The following is a 23,790-nucleotide window of genomic DNA, read 5'->3' as shown; positions in this document are numbered from 1 at the left end:
TGTTCCACATTATGTGTCAAGATAAGATTATCCATGAAGCTAGCTAATAACTAAATTCATTCATCAGGAGAAATAGTGCTTCCACTTCTTGGCATATTATTAACATGAAAGACTAATAGACTATAAAGTAAGTTTACAAAATACACCACTACTACCAGTAGGACAAAAAGTATCAGTGGAATAGCAAGATCACCAATAACAAACAAGTTTTGACTATCTTCTCAGTGTCTCTAAGGGATGTGGTTGAAATTTGTCTTCTTTCATCATGAAGTTCCTCTGAGATTCCTGGATTATATTTACGCATATAACCTACCAAGAGATACCTTAATTTAGTATAAGCCACGCAGGATACCTTAGTAAAAAGTTAATTAGAATTTATCATACAGATATCTTAGATCACAAAATATACAATAAAAACATGCTAACATAAATAAGGGAATAAAAAAGGGGGAACTAAAAGAGGTAACTGAAGAGATGCATGTTTTATTATACATATGTACTTACTTAAGGAAAGTAAGCAATGCAGAATGCTGCCAATAGAGCTGCAGTATTCGTTCAGTTGGATCAAAGGACAATGACTGCCTGGATGTAATGCCTGGTAAAAACCGTCCACTCAGATGGAGTAACATGTCATGAACAGTCTTACTATCTCTGCCAAGGTTTTGTTCAAAAACCTTCTGTGGAGAAGTAGTCAGCTGGACTTTACACTCATCACTAAGAAAGAGAAGGCTTTGATATTATGCTTTAATATTAGCTTGTTCTGTGTATTTAAAATATTGTACCACTGACCATGACAAATTTCTTAATAAATCATAAAGAAAAAACAGAGGCATAGAGGTTGAAAATTACAGTACTTTTTTCTTTCTACAGACCTTTTAGTAATATAAGAATTTTAAACTGCATGGAATATTTAATAAGTGTATATGAAATATTTCATAAGTAAATTTGTGTTTGTCATTGCTTCCTGCCAAATAAAACTTTGCTTTCTATTATTTTTATGAATGCCTATACTGCCACATCCCAGGAGACTGGCTTCTTCAATAGTTATTAGCAAACTAGATAGCATCAACTAAGTGATGCCATTATGAGTGTTATATTTTCAAGGTGTTTGCAAGACTGTGAATAATGAAGTTTGCTTCCTCACCTGTTTTTTGACCTTCAGAATATGGTGGGAAAAAGTTATATTGTCAAAGACTTATTTATGCCATCAAAGGCAGGACAACTGTTAAAACTGTATTCATTTTGGGATCAGAATCAAAAGTGTTATATACAGTTTTAACTGTCTATTTAACATATACTCCATTGTGGCATACTAGAGCATCCTACTTGGAAATGTATTTTATGAAACGAAAAATTATAACACCTACATAACATTTTCATATAAGAGTGTGTAGATGCTACAGTTGTAATACACAAGTGTGCATTAGAGTGCATTGATATTCCTTAGATCATATCCAGAGTAACTTAGAGGTTAACACATACAAGCTGGCTCTTAGCAGATATGAATTACCGTCTTAGTGAATATGGTATTGAAACAGGATTAGGTCCCTTAGACCAACCAAAGAGACTGAACCAATTCTGAACAGCAGTTACAACTTTCTGAAAGAAGATGTACTCCTCTTTGTTCTCATCAGGAAAAAGCGATAATTCATTTTTTTTTTTCCTCACATCACTTCGGCTGTCAGCTTCATTCATCTTTACATTTTCATTTTCAAGAACAGTATCCGATTCTGAATGATATAAAAAAAAACCCCAGAGATTTGCTTATTTCACTTCTTAGTATAAAAGCAATATGTGTATTTTTTATATAAATGTTCTCAGAAAACAAAAAATTGTTACATAAGGGATGATCAACTCATTTCTGGAATAAACAATGCTGAAGTGACATGTACATGTTTTGGCAATAGAACAAATTAAATTATTAGAATCTAATTTCACTTAAAAAAAAAAAAAAAAATTACACAATCAGAAAAAATTAAATTCTGACATGGCCTACAAAACCATAGGCAATAATCATAAAGAAACAGTCTTACACAAAATTGCAGTAGGTATTACTTTACCAACTAGTTAATGCTAGTTTCTCACCCCAATGATATGGCAATGGTTTATGTTCAAACACATTACCAGGCACTGTGTTGGTCTTAATCAGCCTACTTCCTGTCTGATAAGCCTTTGGATTTATCTCTCTTTTTTCCCTCTTCTCTCTCTCAAATCCTCACCTGGTTAAAACTTATATTACATATTTTAAGCATTACCAGCTTTTGTTTATTATACAACAATATTGTATGAAAGGTAATGATACAATTATTTTCTTCACAGCACAAATAAATGATTCCAGATGTATTTTCAAGATTTATTTTGATGCCACTATTGCAGTGTATTTCACTAAATGATGCAAAAATAAAACCAGTTAATATCTTGCACAGTGAAAAAATTACTTGGCTAAGATTTAAGAAGAAAATACAACACAATATAATAGAAGCAAAAGAGGGGACTCTAGTCCTTTGTAACATGCAGCCATATCTGCGCTTCTGCAGAAGCACTAGCTGACAAGGTTACTTTCCCACCTGATTAGTGACACCTCTGCCAGATGTTACTGCCTCTTCAGATCTAGAACTGACTTGCTTTGTTGAACTCTTCTTACATCATTCCACTAAAAATGAATGTTAGTAAAGACCTATTATTCAATCTGTTTAACTAACCCTACTTGTCTTGGCAATAGATTAGAGAACACTCATACAAACAGCCCTATCAGAAGATTTGCCAGACTGAGCGATAGAGCAGGAGAAATAACTTCTTCAGTTAGTAAACTACCAGCTAAGATGATGGATGTCAACAGCCTCAGATACTGACCACCTGAAAACCTCACAGAAGGGTCTACTACTCTTAACTCCTATGGACTAGCATCTTAAACTGAGTTCCACTGACATTGGTATTGTTTATACAGTATTTCATAAATACAATAAAAATGTCGAAGTCTAGCCTGAACATAAAACTAGTTCTTTGCAGAGTATAGCACATTTACAGAGTCCATATTGTTGGTTAGTTCATAACTACAGAAACAAACACCCTTCCTAGTAACTAATCCCTCACATCCCTCCAGTAATCTATTTTCCGCTTGATCCTCCATGGACTTTTTATTTCAGATGAGACCTAAATTTTTCTTTTTAATAGCTTGACTTATTTCCTTCTGCTTGGGCTGCTAAAAGGCAGGAGAGTCTTTTCTGCTTATCCTCTAGACCAGCCTTCCTAAATTACAGGAGAGAACAGCCTCCCGTTATTCATGGATTAAATGTGCAGATGTATTTCAAGCAAAAATTACAAATGTGAAATACATGCATTTAAAGTCATAAATTGAAAAGCAATTTTACGAGCTCAAAGTGTTCAAAGTGAACAGTTGTACTGTACCTGATTTGGAATCTTCAAAGGTTGAGGTCGTGATTATACCAAAGGAACCTGTGGAAGTACTACAGCAAACTGATCGTGGAGTACAACATGGATGCAAAACAGCTTCCCCGCTACTGCAGTCTCTCTCATTACTGTCTATAAAGCAAGATTATAAGCTGTAGTTGAGTGAAAATCTCAGTAAAAGATATTTCACTGTCTATATTCTAACAGTTCATACAATTATCTGATTTTTTTTCCCTCTTGGTCTTCAGTGAATCAAGTAACAGGTCTTGTTTGACTCATGATAAATATCTTATTTCTGTTGCTAGAATAGCAACAAAATTTACCTGCATATTTTCTTCCATTAATTGAATATTGTATAGTACGAGTCTGCACAGTTGCTGGAAAAAAACTATCAGAACAGCACTAAATCAGGAGTTTTAAGTCAGGAACCAAATATTCTTAAGGATTTCTGACCATAGCTCTCCATATAAGGGGTCTCAGTATAACATCATCAAGCTTTTACAGACTCAACACCACTTTTTTTTCCTAAAATAAATCAAACTCAGAATTATGCTTTATCAATTCACCACTTCTATGATACTATAAAACTCACATACCTATCTACACTATAAAAATGTATTTTTAAGTTCCATTCTCCAAACACATAATTCTAAGTGCAATTCAGTTCTCCAGATATAGAATTGGGAAGGAGGATACTAGAAATAATCAGTGGATAGAAAAGAAGACAAAGTTTAACACTGAAGAGAGATCTAATTGGCTGGAAGAATTGTTTGGAATGAGTTATTTGGGAATTGGCACATTGAAAAAAGATGCCTGCAACTAGATCTACAGGTAGCAAAAAGGCTAAGAAATGAGTGTTACCTGCTACGAGTTAACTCATGACTCGTGTTGCTATCCAGAAACTCTGGCTTTTAAATTCAGTCAGTGGTATAAAAAGCTAAAACAAGACAGGAAACTGCTAAGAGGATGCACTAGGTAACTAGTTGGCCTTAATGCCCTGAAATATTTCAAAAACACTGACAATTTCATTCTATGTATTTGACACCATTAAAGTCTCAAAGACAAATAGTATTTCTTTTGACAGCTTTGATCTTGTTATACTGATTTAAAGGATCTGGCAAAAGGAACCTGTGATTATAAAACAGAAATACTAGCACAGCTAATATTGTCACATACTGACAACGACAGTCACAGAGTTTTTTAAAGAGTCTGCTAACATATGCTAGAGATAATAGTGTATGTTTCCACTGCTGTAATTACTTACAATAATTAGATAAAGTTAATACAGATATGCTAAAATATACATCTTAACTTTGCTATGTAAACATCCAAGAAGATTGAAATATTTGTCGCAAATGAAAAATGTAATTTCTTTAACAGTTTAAAAATGCAAGAATCTAAACTCACATTTACTACTAAATAAAACTTTCTCATTGTGTTAGACCCAAAAACCCAGAGATGTTAACTTACATCTGAAAACCTGAGCAATTTATAAATCATCTGGTCTTAAGTGCCAATTATAAACGTAGCTCTAAACCTTCAGAAAAATATTTTTTCTTGAGATCAAATGTTAAAATATGTAAGTCATTAGATTTTGTTGTTTTGGTTTCTAATTTACAAAAATGTATTTGTAAAAAAAAAGAATAAACTTTGCAGTAGAACTTTGTGCAAACACAAATACGAGGTACTGCATTCCTTAGTCAAAATAATTTTGATATATCCACAAAGAAAGTTATCCTGAGGCCACAATTAACTTCAATTACACTATCAAAAATGTATCCAATAGTTCAATAACTTTTTATTTCTTACGTCATTCTGTCAACGCCAAAACCTCTATCAATTATCTGTTAACAGCAGTCGCTTTTCTTATCTCATTAAAAATTTCACCTCAAGAAATAAAACTCTCCAAAAAATTAAGACAGTTTGTCCATACATAAATAAAATATTTTCTTCTTATAATAGGTATTAAACATATAAACTAAACCTGAGGTTTATAAAAAGAATTGCAGGGAATATTCAGAGTGAGAATGTCCACCTCTGAAGAAATTTTCTAGATTTTATATTACATTAGATAAAACAAGACACAGAACTGGGGGTGCAAGATAGGATGTACCTGCAGTATTTTAGTTACAGCATTATTGTATAGTTCCATCTACCAGAAAGCTGAATGCATTTTACGTTATGTAGAGTTGCTTAAAATAAAGCATTAAACTAAAGACAACACAACAAACAACTGACATCAGTATCAACACAAGCTTCACAGTTTAACCTGATACTGCCATATTCATGCACTCTCTGTGCAGAAGAGTTCTGATGGATCATCCACTCTGGATACATACTATCTCCCATCCAGGTATACAAATACTAATCCTAGACGCTATAGATCATGGTGCAGTTTCACGTGCCAAGATATGACAGGATTACAAGACCCTTAGGTAGCTGTGAGGTCGGTCTGCAGAACAAGAGTAAAAGAGGAACCCAGTATAGCTTCAGGACTAGTCAACAAGAGTAACAGAAGGAAGAAGGAGTAAAGATACTATTATCTTTATATTGTGGTTGTTAGCATGGTTACTCCTGAAGTTTGGAGCAAATAATATAAGAGCATGGTGTCAGATACGTGGAGGTAAAGGCTTGTGGAATAGCTTTCAAAACAACTGTACTGGACAGATATGGTTTGGTCACATTAAACCTGCCATCCAGTGCATCCTCTTAGCAGTTTTTTTTCCTTCCCCCTCTGGATTCTATAAAATCACTGTTCCATGTTTGACTTAATCCTCAAAGAAAATCTACAAAGCATTTTCAAAAGATGAGTCTGGAAAAAGAAATTCATAAATCCATTGGATACTGAAATAAATAAATAAATCACATATTCATTAGAGAATATAATACTTTTTCCCCTATCTTCATTTAACTGTGCTATGATCCATGGATTATACATTATCTATTTCCTTTTTCTAGGATGAAACAACTCACTTTTCTCCTTGCTAATCCCATTTCCAACCTCACAAGTACCTACTATCTTCTCTCTTAGGCAGTCTGGGTAACACATTTACCTTAAAATCCTCAATCTTCAAAGCTAAATCTATTTCTGACATAATGAATGGTTTGATTGTCTGAAAGCTTGTCTGTTTCTTCCAAATATAACATACTAGCTATAAAAAAAAAGTAGTAATTTACCTCATAGCTGCACCTGTTTTGAGCAGAGGATTGGATTAGATAACCTCTAGAGGTCCCCTCCAAACATTCTTCCCATAAACACAGCAATACATAAATAGATTGTGAAACATTGAAAAGGACTTAGGAATAGCACAGAAAAAGAAATACATTTTAAACAAATTAACATCATGTGTTTAACTTGCAATTATTTTCTTCAACTAAAAAAATCAGAATATTTTTAAAATATTGTGCCTAATTAAGATGCTACTGAAGGCATTTATTTTTGAAAAAGTGTGGGTTTATGGCTTCTTACTCTAAGTGTAATTAAAAATGAAATAAGTGTGATATTACTGATCTTAAGTATTTATATTAAAGCACTATTACAAACCAGCCATGGATTTCTGCTATGTTAGAATGCAGCTTGCACATTTTACTTTTGTTTAATTTTTTCTATCAAAAAAACAAAAAAGACCTCATATGGAATGGATATCAAACTTCATGTGAGCCATTTTCAAATGCCCAGATAAAAGATACAAAATTACTGCTTATCAGTAGGACAAACTAGTTGAAGAACATTGTCCTTACAGATAAAAATATTTCTACTCAGTGACACCAAGCTTTTATAGGGCCTTAAAATATTGCTACACTCACCAGTCTTCCAGGACATGGTAATCAAAAATACTGGAAATCATATCCAACAGTCAAATAATGATCAAGTGGTTTTCTTCTCTTTTGTTTTCTTCATAACATATCCAAATGTTGTCATATGAAATATTAATGCTCACTCCCCAACAATCTAATTTAAATTTTTAAATTTCTGCTCTATTGTTTGAGTTGTCTAGTCTACTCATACTTTAAAAATATCACATATTCTATAAGTTTTATTTACCTGATTTTTTCAATAAATAATATCAAATTGTTTATATAAATTTTCCTTACTTTCAACAAGAAAATAGAAGCTATTAAACTATGCAATTCAATTGCTAGTATTCCCTTATAATTAATGAGCAAAAATATTATCTTGATAGCATCCCTGCTAAAATACTGAAAATACAGACATGCTACTGCACAAAACATAATTTAAAGAGGTAAAACGTTGATTACTTACTGCTTTTGAAGATAATTTGTTGATCAGAGCGGTGAAATGCCAAATATGGGTATAAAGTAAGAAGGCAGTTCTCTGCTACTGCAGCAACCTGAAGTGAGAATCTATTTAAAGCAAACAAACAAAAAAGTTATACTTATTAAAGAAAATATCTTCAAGCCTTTTCTATGAATGTAGTTACCTTCAAAGTAATTTTAATCGAATGTTTCCCAAACAAGTTTATATGTTCACTTTATCTCACTACATGATAGCTTTCCATTTAGCCATGGCAATCAAGGTACTTCAACACAAGAATAAACGACAAACAATCTGTTCAGGTAACTTCTTTTCAGTACACAGACGACAGCACATGCTGAAATTGTAAAGATTAGTATAATATTTCCACAATAAAATTTATTTACTTTGAGCATGCACAAGTCATTAATCTGAAAGTTCAAGAGTTAGAAAAGATTTACTTAAGTAAGTGTACTGTCTCTCTCTGAAAACAAAAGCGATTAAAATTACAGCTGATATTTATGAGCATAGCAAAGGAGATTGCAAAGTTGCTAAATGTATCCTATAACTTTTGTCAGTGGAAGCTTTCTTGAAAAGCAACTTCTATTTTGATTTAATGCTTTTTCTATAAGCATTTACAGAAATCTCAAAATAAATATTTAGAAATAAATAGATTCAATTTAAAAACAATGAGATATTGATTATAATTGCAACAATATAAGAAAATTGATGTACTTGCTCCTATGCTCAGCAGAGTGTTTATACTATCTGTAGCATACATGTTGAGGTATAGCAATCCACCATTTCTTTCATCTTTGGTCTAAATCTCTTAGGTTGCAGTCACCAAAGCAAATTATTGCCATTAATTAACCCATGGTAACTATTTGTACATCTTTTCCCAGATGATTGCAGTTGAAAGATTCTTTAAATTAGCTTAGTCCTATGTGACTGCATAGCTCTTCTTTCACTTTACATTACTTTATTCATGGCACAAAGCAATCAAAATGAAAAGGAAAATATTTTTAGTAAATAAAACAGCATGCTGATATCCACCTTCCTTTAGTGTATTGAGAATTAGGAATATGGAAAATATACTAGGAATAAATGTAAATATTTCCTGTTTTCTTAAATTATATATTGAAGGATAAATTTCTATTTTATGCAAATTGAGAATAATATTAAAACACTTTACAAGATCTTTCTATTGATTTCTATCATGTCCTATTTCTCTTCTATTGTTTCATTATAGAATGACCAGACTAAGTACAACAGCAATATTTCAAAAGTACGAGAAAGTAATTAAGTTTTGTTTCCTCCTCCATACTCCCCTCTCCAACTAGATAACATTCTTAAGACACTACTTTCAGCAGAACTTTATTAAGGAAAAGCCTCAACAAAATCCGTATCCATATTTCTTACTTGTAATTATTCACATTTCTATTCCAACACGATAGCTAATGGTCACTTATATCAACAATTCAGCTCTGAAGTGTTTTGTAATGTTCTTTGGCCATGTTAGTCTTATGGGCAGTTTGGGTGGTGAGCACCTCGACCAGTTTCATCCTACTGGGGTGTCTCTAAATCATGTAGTATTTGTTATACCTAACTTTATGCCAGCTACTTTTATTCCGCAAAAATCTCAAAAATACAGTGCCAGAAGGTCAGATGGCTGTCGAGGTATAGCTACATCAGCAAACATATAGATATGCATACCCCAACCATTTGTCAGACATAGTAATTTTGCTGTCTTTATCAAACAATTTAAAGACATTCAGGATTGAGAACTGAAGCACAGAAAAGTTTGCCAACTTCTAACTCATGACTTTACTGTGATAAATGATGATCCTCAATACTCCACAGGCATACATTAGCTTAACTTTAGACAACAAAATTATAATCATACTGCTGCTAATATTAGCATGTCTACTGTGCTCTGTACTGAATCATTTAAAAAATGCAGACAATGTAAACAGAGCAAAGAAGACACAGACTACTGAGTTGTTAAAGGATTCATCATAATGTTTTCTTAAAAAAACAAATGTCAGTGACGCTTCTAAAGAAAAAATATGTTTCACTTTTTTCAGCAAGAGAATCTCTGTATGCTTACCTTGGTGATCTATAAGTTAGCACAAATTCATTCCAAACACTAAAGTTATTTTTACCTGGGTTTTCCCATTCATAAATAAAAACTAAAAAAGTGCTCTGGTAATGTGTTTTCATGTCTTCTTCCATATTGATTCAATCTTTAGAAATCTTCCTTAAAATTTTTAAATCATAAAAGTTCGCGAATTACTTGCAAAACATGCAGGAAGTTCATAAGGTGACCAAATGTAAAAAGTTACATTATTTTTAGATGAATACACCACATTCCTGCAATTAGATTTTACTACCTTGAAGTATTGGCTAATCTTCTGAATCAAGAGGACAGAAACCAAACCCAAGTTTCTGTAGTGAAAGCAAATTTATAGAATTATAACCCTGATTTGGGTGCTATTAACAGAAAATCATTAAGTGAATTTTAGGACAACCTTAACAGTTGTGATTAAAGCATCAAGATGACTTCAAATACAACCAAAAGAACTGCTCTCTCTTTAAGTCTGGTACTTGTCTTTTGAACAAGTACATACTTTAACTGGATATGATCCACTTCACATATGGATAGCAGGTGCAGCAATCTAGATCTTACCACATATCAAGATCTCAGTAAACAGATAAAAAGTCATTTCACTGCATACACAATCCTGAATTACATTATTGAAATTCAACAAAGGAACTTTCAAAGAGACAAGAAAAATATTCCCTCACACTAAACACGTACTTTTCTGCTTTTCATAAAAGTTAAACCACATCCACTAACATAATAAAAATGCATACGAAAACATCCACGGAAGATGCAACTCCTTCACTGTTTAACAAACAAGGGTGCAGGGGCAGGGGAGAAAAGATGGATTAAGGCTAATTTACATGTACATGTAAATTGCATGAATGTAATTCAGATGTGTGTATTATTGTCATAATATGCAGACGTCTGTGTTTTATTGTAAACTGTCACATTTCTGGTTCCTCAGGTGGAGGTGGGCACCTCAGTCATTCCCTCATCAAAGATTTGAGATTTCAGATGTCTATGTCTTGATTTTCATGGTAAGGAGATCCAGAAAAGTATACCAGAGCATAAGCGCTGTACACATTAACTAGTTAAAAGATTCTATGATTGACAGGCAAAGAAACTACCACATAATCTATTATATAAAGAATAGCCACAGCTATCAGAATATCTAGACACAAATCAATCCCTCCAACATCAGGCTAGCACTGTAAGAGAAGGTTTTCCCTGTTTCCCGATACTTACAATCCAAATAAGCACATGATCCTTTGTATTCTGTGCTATTATAGGAAGAAAAATGAACAAAACCACCTAACAGAAGCAGGAATATAAGGAACATAAAATATCCTATCTGATAAATTTACAAGTGTCAAAGGGTTCATAAGAAAAAAGCTTATCCAGTGAAGCACCTGCACTGAAGCCATGCAACACCACCAGGAAAAGGCTATGAGTGACAGCAGATGGTGACTCCTTGCCACAGGAGATGGAAGCCCCCCCCACCTGCCAACCCAACCTGCTGTTGCAGAAGGTTTGCTGCTTGTCAGGGGCTTGGATCTGGGATGTTGCAGAAACGCTGAGTGGCCCGTCTAGCCCTCAGCCCTGCTATTCTTCCACGTGAACACCAAAGACACTGATGGGAAGACCCGGAGCACATTAACTGTGACTACACAGCCCTGAGGTGACGGTCAGGGATGGAGAGGCCCACGTGATCTTCTCTTCAATCCTGATGGTGAGGGGAAGGGCTTGAGGAGGAGTGGGTAGATGCTGCAGGCCAATAACGGGCTGCACAGCTCCAGTCAACAAGAGGAATTTGGCTTCTCTGACCATGGGACCTTCCCAGAGGTTTTAGGACTGCTAGGAAGGGATGGGATATGTCTTAATAAATGGGGCAAAAGCATCTGTGCCAACAGGCTGGCCAAACTGGGGAGGAGAGCTTTGAACTAGGAACAACAGGAAAGAGAGACGGTAACCTCATTCAAGTGAGGAAGTGGTGGAATGAGATGGCAAGCAGAATGTGCAGGGTGCTGTGCACAAGAGAGACCTCATAATTGACCAAACAGGCCTGAGAGGGCCCACCTCCAGCATATCCACATAAGTGAGGGAGTGCCTACAGGAAAGCCTGATGGAGAGAGCTCTCATGCCTTTCCTGGGCACTCAGCGTAACTGGGTGCCTCTCTGAAGTGCCTGTACACTAAGGCATGCAGCACAGGGAGGAAACAGCAGGAATTAGAGGTTTGGGTGCAGCCGCAGCACTATGATCTCCCTGGGATCACAGAGACATGGTGGCATAGCTCACACAATCGGAGTGCTGCAATGGATGGGTACAGGAACATACAAGGAAAGGCTGAGTTAGAAGCAATCAAGCCAGGTGAAGAGAAAGCTCAAGGGGATAAGACACTGGTAATGTGTATAAACATCTGATGGGGAGACTAAAGAAAATGGAGCCAGACTTTTCTTGGTAGTGTCCAAGAGCATTGCCAAGAAGCAATGGGCACAGATTGAAATACAGAAATTCCAAGTAAACATAAGAAAAAAGATTTTTTTTTTTTTAATGGTAATGGTGGTAAAACACTGGAACAGGTTGTCCAGAGAGACTGTGGAGTCTCCATATGAGAAATATTCAGAACCAACGTGACAAGTTGTAGCTGACTGAGCTTTCAGCAGGGATGTTGGACTAGATATCTCCAAATATCCTTTCCAGACTCAATCATTCTGTGGTTCTGTCCACTCATCATCACCAACTATTTGAACATAGTATCTTCCAGAAGTGTGTTTTGAAAGGAAAGGAAACTTCAAAAAGAATGAAGCAGTAGCTAAAAGACTCATTTGGGTTTGAAGGACGACACTTGATTCATCAAAGCAGCATGGTAGAAAGCATAAAGGCACTCAGAGATATTTATTGTACACATTTAGAGCACTGAGATATAGGACCAGACAGAAAAGCAAGCTTATTTCCATGCAAATACGATAAATACATTTAAGTATGTCCCTCATATGCTGAAAGACAACTTCCTGCAACAGTAAGCCGTTTCACAGATCTATAACGATGAGAAACAGTAAAGAGGGGAGAAAAGCAGGGAGAAAGGTGGGGAGGGAGGACCTACTGCTTCCCTCTCCCCTCAGCCTACCAACAAAACCTTAAGCAGATCCACAGATGATAGAACTGGAAGGGAGAGGAGAAGAGGACCAACACAAGCTCTGTCATTTTGATTCAAAGATGAGCAGTTCCCCAACACTGAGAAGTCCCGATCCTTCATAGAGGGAGCTCAGACTTCCAAGTAATCGAAATAATACAATGATGATTAGTGACAGACACATGGTTTCACATGATATACAGGACTTACATCTGGGCAAGTAGCTGACAGCAATGATGTAAGCCCTTAATTCCTGAATAACAGAATGCTTCAGCTGGCAGGGACCATCAAAAAGGTAAAGGCAGAAAGTCATAAGCAAAAAAGAGATTAACGGGTTTAGACCATTCTGGTTTACAAAACCACTCCGAATAGCCTAAACCAAAATGTAATTATATTAATGTAATTATATTAAGAGGCCAGACAAATGCAACAAAGCAGCAGGCAAACAACAGGAATTGCCCTGCTTTCTAGCTCCCTGATCTTTCCGAATTCAAAAGATATGGAAAGCAATTGACAACCCTTATTCTCTACAATGTGCTAGCAGAATACATGCATTCGACAGTAACAAGGACTGCTAGCTAGAGCACTGCATCTTTAGGCATGTTTCCCAACAATAGAAGGAAATATGTTTCCCTTCGAGACACAGTGTGATCTCACTGACTATTAAAAAAAAAAAGAAAGAAAGAAAAGAAAGAAAGAAAGTTCCTTTCAACAGTTATGTCTCAGTTTCATCATTTTATTATTAAAGGCTTAGATGCCCAAGATGCCCAAATCTTCTCTTCCTAAAGTCCCAGCTATGAATAATGTGAATAGTATCAGAAATTACACAAATTTCCCTAGCTTCCCAGAGAAAGAGAGAAAGAAAAATCTACAACTTCAGAACACGAAAGGCGAGGATCTCAGTACATTTATGTCATAAAAGTCACAGTAATTCATGCACCCACCACAGAGGTCTTTTTTGGATACTTTGCTGTCCAGAGCACAGTTTCCTTTGTTTATATGACACAAAACATACATGTTGTTTATTACTCATCTTTTAGAAAGAAATAATGTAAAAGTCTTCTCAATAAGGTCAGTAGATAATATCTGTTTCCTGCTAAAACATTTATCTACTCAGATAGCAAACAAAAAAGATATCATCACAACTGGTTGCCAAAAATATAAACATGCAATATTCTCAACAAGGTGGGAGAAGAGGGAGGGTGTCCTCCATTTATTTTTTCACGTTGAAGGAAAAATTTCCTATCTAAATACAACTTTCCTTCCCTTTCTCAGATATCTGTTTACAATATTCTTGGATTTATGTTATTTTTTATTTATGTACCTATGTCAACCCTATGCAATGAAATGTCTTTTATTATTTTTTGAAGTAAAAGGAGCGTAAGGGAGAGCAGAGATTAAAGATAGCATTAGATATTAACTGCAAACTCTAATGTAAGGCAGTCATTAAATAAATATTGATGCACTTTCTTATTATCCATTTAATGTAATCTATACACATAGTAAATTGTTTGCCTAAATGACAGCTACATTCTTCTTCAGTTTTCTTTTATTTTTGTATATAGTATATATAGCCTGATTTTGCTATAAAACATGATTGCCTATCACCTCTCAAATGTTCCCTCTAAAATAGCCTAATTCAACAATATATGCTCTCTCCTAAGGTTCACTAATTTTTCCTGTAAGGGAAAAAAATAAAAAAAAGGGGGGGAAAAAGTATTATTTATTTGAACCACGCAAATCATTCCTACTGAATTGGAGTGATGAATTTGGAACAGAGATACACTACAAAGCCTAAGTAAAAACTCACCAAAACAGCATTTTTCTCCTCAGTATTCATGCTTCGAAATATATCTAGAATTAAATTTGCTGAGAAGTTAAGGCTGCTCTTCCAAGTAGTTCAATACAAGAGATGATGATTTACCAACCTATAACAATAACTTAGTTTTTAATTCACATATTTTAATTCCATCCCAAAATACTTTATCAGGAGTGGAAATTTAAATTTTAAGTTTATTAAAAATAAATACTACTACTTTGAAAACTGAAAAATAGATATCTTAATTTGGTTTAATTTGAGTCAACGTAATTGACATTTTTGCAGTAATACTTGCAAATAGTCATAATGCATAGTCTCATGAAATGCAAAAGAAGAATATACTTGACAAATGAATACGATGTTTTCAGCAACTGACACTGTAGAATCTCATGGACTATCAAACAAAACAGGAACCTATTCAAGATCAGTTACCTTTTAGGTTTATTTCTTTGTTTCACAGTTTTATTACTAAAGATTTAGAAAGCCCCAAAATCCTGTCCTCCTAAAGACTCAAATTAACAGAACAGTTTAAATTAATAAGTTGCACAGTTTGAAATTAATTGCTCAAATGTTCAGGTAAGTGAATCAGGTCTGAAGTCTGAACATATTCCATAAGTCTCCAATGCAGGAGAGAAAAAAGAATCCTAGTATGAGTAATTTATCATAGGTTTCATCAGAATAATAATTCTATATTGTGAATTAGAGAATCGGGCATCTATTTAGATGTCTCAAGTTAAAGGAAAGACTTCCTTTCATTCTGATAAAAATAATTTTCCCAAAAGCTGTTACAAATATTATTGCTACTTTGACCAACACTGCACACAGAATTTCTTTGTTTTGGATGGTGTTTTATTTCATCCATTTTTATTCAGGTTCTATAGCATCTTATGCTACAGCCCATGCATGCACAACTCGTTATGAGGGAATCACATCTGCACTGGTAAACCAGTGTTGTTACGTCTTTCACCAGATACCTGGTGAAACTACATTTTAAAGTACAGCAGCAATTTTAAGATGCTTTGACATTCCCAAGCAAGAATTTTTTCATGTCTTTCCAAGCATGGATGGTCTTTAATGTTACTTTGATGACTGTTTTATTTCTTTTTTTTCAAAAACACATTAACTTTCCTTTTAAGTGGAGGAGGGTATCCTTTGTTTCATTTTAATGGCAATACAGATAAAGTTTATTACACAATAGAAAGGCTTATTTCTCTGTAACAAGGTTAGAGAAGCTGCTACTGCATCATATAAAAACAGTTATTAAAACTAAATATTGTGCCTGCTCAACAGTGATATTTCAGACCTCATCGTAAGTTTAAATTATCCTTTTCTCGTAATTACTACAAGTTTTAGTACACATTTATGAATCCCATCCCACACTATGATTAGATCTTAGAAGTGCATAAAATGTGAACACAAACTAGATTATTGGCTGATAATATATAGTGAGAAAAATATAAAACACTATTCCTATGTGTGCAGCAATAACTGAAGCATTCACGGTTTTTGAATCAAAATATTGTAAAAATTAAATTTATGCTTAGGAAAAAGCTCATTCTAAGCAAAACATTTAATCCTCAAAACAGTTATTCTACTGAAAATAGTAATGGCAGGAATGATTTTTAATCACAACAGTATTTATCTTTCCTCTTCTTGCGTGTACTCATTCATCCAGCAAAGGGGAAAGATGAACTAAAGGGACAAATTCTGAATGTTTATTTTCATATAGAACATTTAATAACAAATTGGATCTCCATTTACTGGGAGCAGGGGAAATCTTGCTGCTTTAAAATCAAAATAAGGTGTATATATTTCAAGCTTGCAATATGTTTTCATCACTAAGTTGCAACTGTGAAAAAAAAGCAGTTGTCATTAACTAATCGAACAAAAGAAAAGGGGGAATCTTTTATTTTCACCTGAATAAATCTAAATAAATGCAAGTGTTTTAAAGAGATGGATTTTAGTAAGAACATTGTATTTAAATTGCTGTCAAACTCTAGATGTGTTGTCCTACAGGAATTTAGGTCTAATTGAAATTAGATCACATAAGTGCCTAAGGATTTGGGGGGGGGGGGAGAATATAGGGTTTACATTTCCAAATCATTTCAGTACTTTCAAAAACTTAAACTGCTTTCCGAAGTAGCACACAGAGTTGCAAACAGGGGACAGGTGAAGGGGAAGAAGGAGGGGAAAGGAGAAAGGAAGGGGGAAATCTAATGGAGTACCCTTGTCCTTTATCCCTTTTCTCTGATAGTGCCTGCTTCTGCTGATGCTGCTATCCAGAAAGTCTAAGCCAGTACAGAAAACTCTGGAGAGCACTAAATGAAGGGAGGCAGACATCAACACAGCTTCCTATATATTGGCCTCCAGTTCTGTGTCTCACACCAAAAGTAGTATGACTAACACCAGTTCCATACAATATTTTTATATACATAAGTATACACACACACACACACACGTCTCTTTCATCAGCCTGAGAAAATAAAAAAACACTACTGCACATTTCAAATTCGTAACGAAAACAGCAACAGCCTGAAACACCAAAGATAAATTAGATGCAATGACCCAAAGGATTTCATATTGATCTTATGTACCCTCCAGATTCCCAATATAGTAACTGATTAACAACATTACAGAAAGAACTAGAGATCAGTATATAACTCAGCTCAGAGTACATAAACTTGTAATGTCCTGTCCTGTCCTAAAAAGTTTACAGGAAAAACAGAGAAGGCAAAATTAAGATATAGCATGAGATTTAGGATAATTAAGATTTAGGAGATAAAAATACAAGAGCAGAAGATCTAAGAATGACATACACAAGGAGGGAGGGATATCTGTTTGAAACAACACTGAGACAGTATTCTTTGCTGTATAACAAACTGCAGATGATTCTTTGCTGGCTACTAGCAAAATGAAATTCTGACTTCCACTATAGTTCCCCCCACAGAATGTCTCCCCACCTCTACTTTTGAAGCTAAGAATGAATAAATCACATGTACAAAGACATTTTGTCCCCAGCCCCCAAAATCATTACAAGCTACTGGAATCTACTTGCTTCCCAAAACAAACTCTGAAAGGTTTATGTAGCTCTACAGAAAGTTGAATTTATTCTTAATGTGATAAAAAAAAATATGTAATGAATATAAGCTTTTTTAAAAAGCTTGAGAATGAAGAAGCTTTCATCATGAAAAAAAGTCATTATACAAGCTTAAATTCACATGAAGATCAGATCTGATGTTGGTGTTCCCTCATTTTAGATTCCAACAAAACTTAAAATATATTGCAATATTTTAAGAGAGTATTTTTAAAAAAGCAAAATACTCTGGAATGGAAAACACTGAGATTTCTCGACTCAAGAGCATGCTTTTCCAAAGTAATTTGAAAAGGCATAAGCAGACATAAGAGTTAACCAGTAAAGATGTGCCTGAGATACAAGACATTAAAACAGTAACTTAGGCAAATCTTACCTTAAAGAACAAAGCTGAATTTGAGTTTTTGAGTGGTAATCCAGATAAAAAAGGAATACATTTCTAAGTTTCATTCTCATTTTCTCAAAACATCTTTGCAGATCTTTACTCAATCAGTTCATAATAAGAGTTCTGTGTCTTATAATCTTTGTCAGTTTGGACCCTGCCTCCACATGAATTTGAACTGAACGCCTTACCTGTTTCCTTCTTCATCAGTGAAGAATATATTCCCAAAAAATGACACTGGCTTAGATGAGCTAAAGCCAATATGACAAATTAGTTCTATATTTGTGCCATCTGATGAAACAACAATATCTTGTCCTCCTGGGAATTGTATAGAAAAAGGGTAAATCCTATCACCATCTTCAAGTTCAAGCTTTGGAAGTTCAACTTGAATTCGTGATTGCCTGTGTTAAAAAACAATAATAATGGCTTTTGTGCTCACAGGATGACAGTAATAAAGGTGAAACATACACTTATGAAACTGCTTTTTATAATTATATACAGAAGTATATTAATATACTTCAGTTTTGAAGCATTAGTCAATTGAAACTAACTGAAGAATTAAAATCCTTCAGCATCTAGTATGTTGTTTGGGGTATTTTTTTGTTTGTTTGTTTAACAAATGTTATCTTGATGTTTAATACTGACCCACAATATTTCAACATCCCAAGGATAACAATTTCTCCTAACTATTGCAATACAAAAGGCTTAAACATTAGTTCCTTATTTGTGTATTCTCAGAGGTTTCCTACAGCCAAAGCTTTCATTTACATTGATTACACAGTATTAGCATACATGAAGGTATTTTAATATTCAAAAAGTTTTACAGTAACAATAGGAAGTAGAAATCCCTGGAGATATATTAAGATTCTTTCCTTGGTTATGTAGTTTCAGGTTCCAACTTCAAATAAAAGTATGGGTAGACCCAGGCCTATAGGGAATCCTTTTGGTTCCAACCAGAGAATTATTGGCAACAGACAAGTCACTTTTATAAATTGCTACAACTCAAAAGAGATTAACGAAATTTATGCTATCTTCAAGTGATTAAAGTCTAATTTTCCACATCTTAAAGTTTTCCTCCAGTTCTTCTGCCAGTGAAATGGTACCTAAATAAGCATATTAAACTAACACTACCATTATCTCATAATTACATGTAGAGAAGTTGTATCTCAGAGAATGAAAATAAATGTTTCTATATAAACATACACAAGAGTGTTGCCGCTCTGACTTGAAAAGGCATATGTAAAAAGATTGAGAAGATTTTTATCAAACAGGAATAGATTTGGTGTCAGGTTATATTATACAATACGAAGATTACGAAAAGGGTCCCTTTTAAGTTTAACAACAGGATAAAGCAGGTAATCTACATAAAAATGAAAAATGTATGAATTATTTAATATATTAAATGACATCCTTAAAATGTGTTGTGCTTTTGGGTACTAAAGTCTTGCTAGGGAGGTTAAAAAAAAAGTCACTATTTATCCAAATACCAGTTGGATTTCAAAACACTGCTTTCTAACCTGTAGAGTACATAAAACTAAGACTATCATCTTAGAATCTGGCTAAAGTTAGCAAAAACTCCTGGTACGATTCTTCTCTTCCTATTTCACATACTGTTCCACATACTTTTACAATCATGTGACAAAACGAATATAACAGAAGATGGCCACCTCATGGAGCAGTAGTATGTAGAGGACAGAATATCATTTTGTTGAATGTAGAGCAATAATAACTATATGCATTTTCTTTTAAACATGCAGACTTTTTCCTCTGAATACAAACTGTAATAAACAAATATGAATTCACTTTTTCAGGAGAAAACAAAAGCAAGATCTATTCAGGATTTCTATAATAAATTTACTTCAAGATTTTTACCTTAAATAATCTTGTGGAATAATATTGATGGCTGTTTCAGTTTTCATACCAAGAGGAACTGGCATCAGCATTAGAAGAATGGGATCAAAATTTATTTTTGGTGACTTCACAGTGCCAGACAAAGTTATTCTGTAGTGAGATGGATTATCATTTATATACACTGACATTTCAGATGCATATGCTCCAGGACAAGCTAAAAAGCAAACAAAAACAAAAAAGCCAACCTTATTACCATAAATGCATGCAATTAAAATAATGAGTTAGAATAAGAAATTTTTATCATCACTTTTGCTTCTTACTCAAAATGTACTTTAACATAAATWAAATGAATTATTTACTAAGAGTTTCAAATACTTGCTGGCAGCAAATCAAAAATCCATTTTTAATTAGTAGAAAGCTTTTTGAAATTGAGCTATTTACTGTATTAACATGCTTTTATGTAGAACATAACTATAACACACTTGTCAATTTTAAGAATTACATTCATGTAATAAACTGCATTAATTAGTGCATCGAATGCTAATTTTACAAGTAAATAAATATCAGTAACATCTGACTGCTAAGCCAAAAGATAGTTGGGGCTTTATAAGACGGTGATCATTTTAACAGACAATTATAAAACCTACATTGTTGCTGAACAGCCTTAAACTAGCCAGGGGGACAGGTTCTACTACATCCTTGAATTATCTTCTGCTAACACGATTCCCAATTTCCTTCCATTCTATCCCTTCTCACACCTTCCAAATATTACAGGGTTCCATTTTCTACAGAACAGCAAAAGCTCACTTACTTTTTCTTTCACTGATACAGAAGCAAGGTTCATTAGGAACTGTTACTCTATCAAAATGTTATTTCAAGTCACATAAGTGTCGTTTACCAAGTTTTCAGTTATTCCTGCCTGCTGAAGAACTGGCAAAAGCAACAACTTTGAAAGCCAACTAATGAATATTTTTTTCCACATAGAAGCAAGTCTATGATGTATCACTGGTTATCTTTGCAACCCAGAAAGTTAATCTTTTCATTTTGAGAAAGACTTCCTTCCTTTCAATTTCCCATTGTCCACAGATTAGTAAGTATGAACTAGAAACATCCTCACCTAATGTTTAAGAACGAAAGAAAAAGCAAAATAAGTAATTTCCATTTATGTCTATATGAGGACAMATGCTACAGCAAACAGAATACAACCTCAAGTTCCTTAGCTCCAATAATCTTTTCTACAGCCTGAGAAACAGCTACCATTGCATATACAAAGCAGAAAACCTGCCCTCTTCAAAACATTTATCTTATTCCTTCCACATAAGAGTCAATTTCTCCATGGAGATGATGCTAACGGAGCTTCATGGAAGCCTGCTAGCGGCCCAGAGCATGGCCTGCAGATCCCTTCATATCATAACAGCAAATGTGAACCTCTTAAGGGGAAAGCCAGATGAAATGGGAACTTGTTGCAATGCTCAAAAAATATGGCTAGTTCTCTGTTAAATGGAAACTAGTCTCAGGAGAGAATACCCCTACAAAGCTGAGAAGGTTGCAATGCTAAGTTTTGAAACAGCAAGAAAACAATATCTTTTTTCTGGCACTAGGTACTCTTATGAGGGAAAGGCGAAAGAGGATCAAAAAAGTTCATGGAGATGTATGAAGCACCACATAACATTTGGCAGGCCTGGAAGAAAAGATGACTGGTACTATGCAAGTTACGTATGAGCCACACAAACTAATTTTCTACAGTTGCGCTCTAGTTAAACCATGCTTCTGGTATCCTATACTCCTACAGTTCTAGAATATATAGTAATGGAAAGCAACAGCCCATGACCAATAAGTGCCACGACTTAAGGAAGGAAACTACAGGGTAAGATGTCTGTAATAAAGAATAAGTCATTTACACTACCTCTCACATTTTAGAATATTTGTACTAACTATATTTCCAAAGTCATACCATCATAAGCTATAAAAATAGTTGTATTAGGCTTTTCCACACAAACTTTTTATCCCCATTTTATACAAAAATATCAGTTAACTACATGAACACATGTATATTCCATAGAATTCCTGACTCACTCTGCGGACACAAAACAGTGCTTATTCTAATCAACTAAACTGAACATTCTGCATGCAGCTCTGCATACTTACTAAACACAAAATTCTGTATATGTAAAAATATAAGGACCCCATGAGAGTTCTAATTAATATTTATTAATATCCATGAGGGTATTAATAAACAGATAAGCAAATAAAAATACAGCATGTTATGATACTGTTCTCAGAATGATCAAAAAAAATGTATGGTCCCACTAAGTTTTGTTCATTAATTTCAAATGCCCAGAAAGTTTTGAGAATACTTAACTTTACTTTGAAATTAGTGGGAATTATGTCCTGAACTAGCAGTAAGTCACGAACTCTCGGCTCTTCTGCAAATAAAATCTGTAACTGAGAAAGATATATGGACCAACAATACTGCTTAAGCTAAACTTGTATTTCATTATATATGAGAAATAAGGCAAAGGTGGGGCCACAAGGGCATTCTTCAGTTCCCTGCATCATTAGCCCCCAAAGAATACAGTAAGTGCCCTGAAGCAGAAGTCTTCTCCATGCACACAACTTTGATTCCAGCTTACTATACATTGAATTCATAAGCTAGGGTGCTGGAGAACAAGCACTATGTGATTTAAAATTAGGACTCTCTTAAAGAGAATGGGTATCAACACCCTTTCTAAATTACTATTAAATCTTTATTCGTTATACTAATCTCTATTCATTTCTTTCCATCCTGTTACACGCTTTGTCCCTTCAAATATTTAAATTTTTAGCACTGGTAGGTAATATCTATTGCTATTTTTCTCCAAAAGAGCAAATCATGTTTTTCCCAAAACTGGAAATATCTGCCACCCCATTCATCTACCAATTTACATGAACTTCACTTAGATTTTGCTCCATTCTTAGTGGCACCAGTGAGAAGAAATTCCAGCAGCAGATCTCATAAACGTAGGTATAAGAGAGAATTACATCAATTAAAAAAATTTAAGACTGATCTTTTGTAAGTATTCAGATCACTTAGCCAGGAAAAATTAAATAGTCAGAATACAATGGGATATATTTATTCTATTAATTACACCTTTCATTATCACAATCAAAGTTTGTGGTGTTGTTATCATTCTGATACAACACCATTAATTTCTATAGGACAGACAACAAGGGGTGCAGGAGAAATTTCCTTGGGAGATTTAACGATACTGGCAACTCTGCCACAGGCAGAAAAAAAAAATCTGTAGAATTCTTTAGGTAATTTCCCCTTTGTCTTCTCTGGACATAGTTATTATGGGAAATAAGCACTTACTGCTTTACCTTAGAAGAAAACTCTGAATAAAGGAACACAGAAAGACTTCTCAAAGTGCATATGTCCACATATTTATCACAGCTGCTTCACTTTCAGTCTAATTTGCACTAGAAAGCCCATCCAGGTCAGAATGCCTAACTCTCTAGCATACTATACTGGGGCTATAATTTCTGTAGATCTCTTCTTAAAAGAAACATAAAATATATTTCTGATGAAATGAAGCTATGCACATAGATAGGTTTTCCTCCTGACATTATTCACCCATCTTTGTAGGATAAATACATTATAAGTCCCCCCACCTCCACTCCACTCCACTCATTTCAGTTTAAATTTAAATTAGCAGCAAAAGCCAGTTTAAGAAGGATGCCTCCTTAAGTATGTTCTGCCTGTT

General features: G+C 34.3%; 1 protein-coding gene across 3 annotated transcripts in view; it reads right to left on the bottom strand.

The window, feature by feature from the left end:
• CFAP47 (cilia and flagella associated protein 47) overlaps positions 1-23,790 on the bottom strand; it is a 363,351-nt gene that overhangs the window by 285,073 nt on the left and 54,488 nt on the right. For 2 of the 3 annotated variants that reach the window (XM_085319423.1, XM_085319424.1), the window contains exons 25-30: positions 20,069-20,261; positions 18,388-18,597; positions 7,676-7,776; positions 3,409-3,543; positions 1,511-1,730; positions 505-714 (exon numbers count right to left, since the gene is read on the bottom strand). In XM_085319423.1, coding sequence (XP_085175549.1) covers positions 505-714; positions 1,511-1,730; positions 3,409-3,543; positions 7,676-7,776; positions 18,388-18,597; positions 20,069-20,261 — 1,069 coding nt within the window. Of the gene's footprint in view, positions 1-504; positions 715-1,510; positions 1,731-3,408; positions 3,544-7,671; positions 7,777-18,387; positions 18,598-20,068; positions 20,262-23,790 lie in introns of all 3 variants that reach the window. The other variant, XM_085319426.1, reaches the window with a different exon arrangement.

Source organism: Rhea americana, unplaced genomic scaffold, assembly GCF_003343005.1.
Source record: "Rhea americana isolate MKP2758 unplaced genomic scaffold, rheAme1 scaffold_59, whole genome shotgun sequence".
Lineage (NCBI taxonomy): Eukaryota > Metazoa > Chordata > Aves > Rheiformes > Rheidae > Rhea > Rhea americana.
This window is presented reverse-complemented; position numbering and strand designations above follow the sequence as displayed.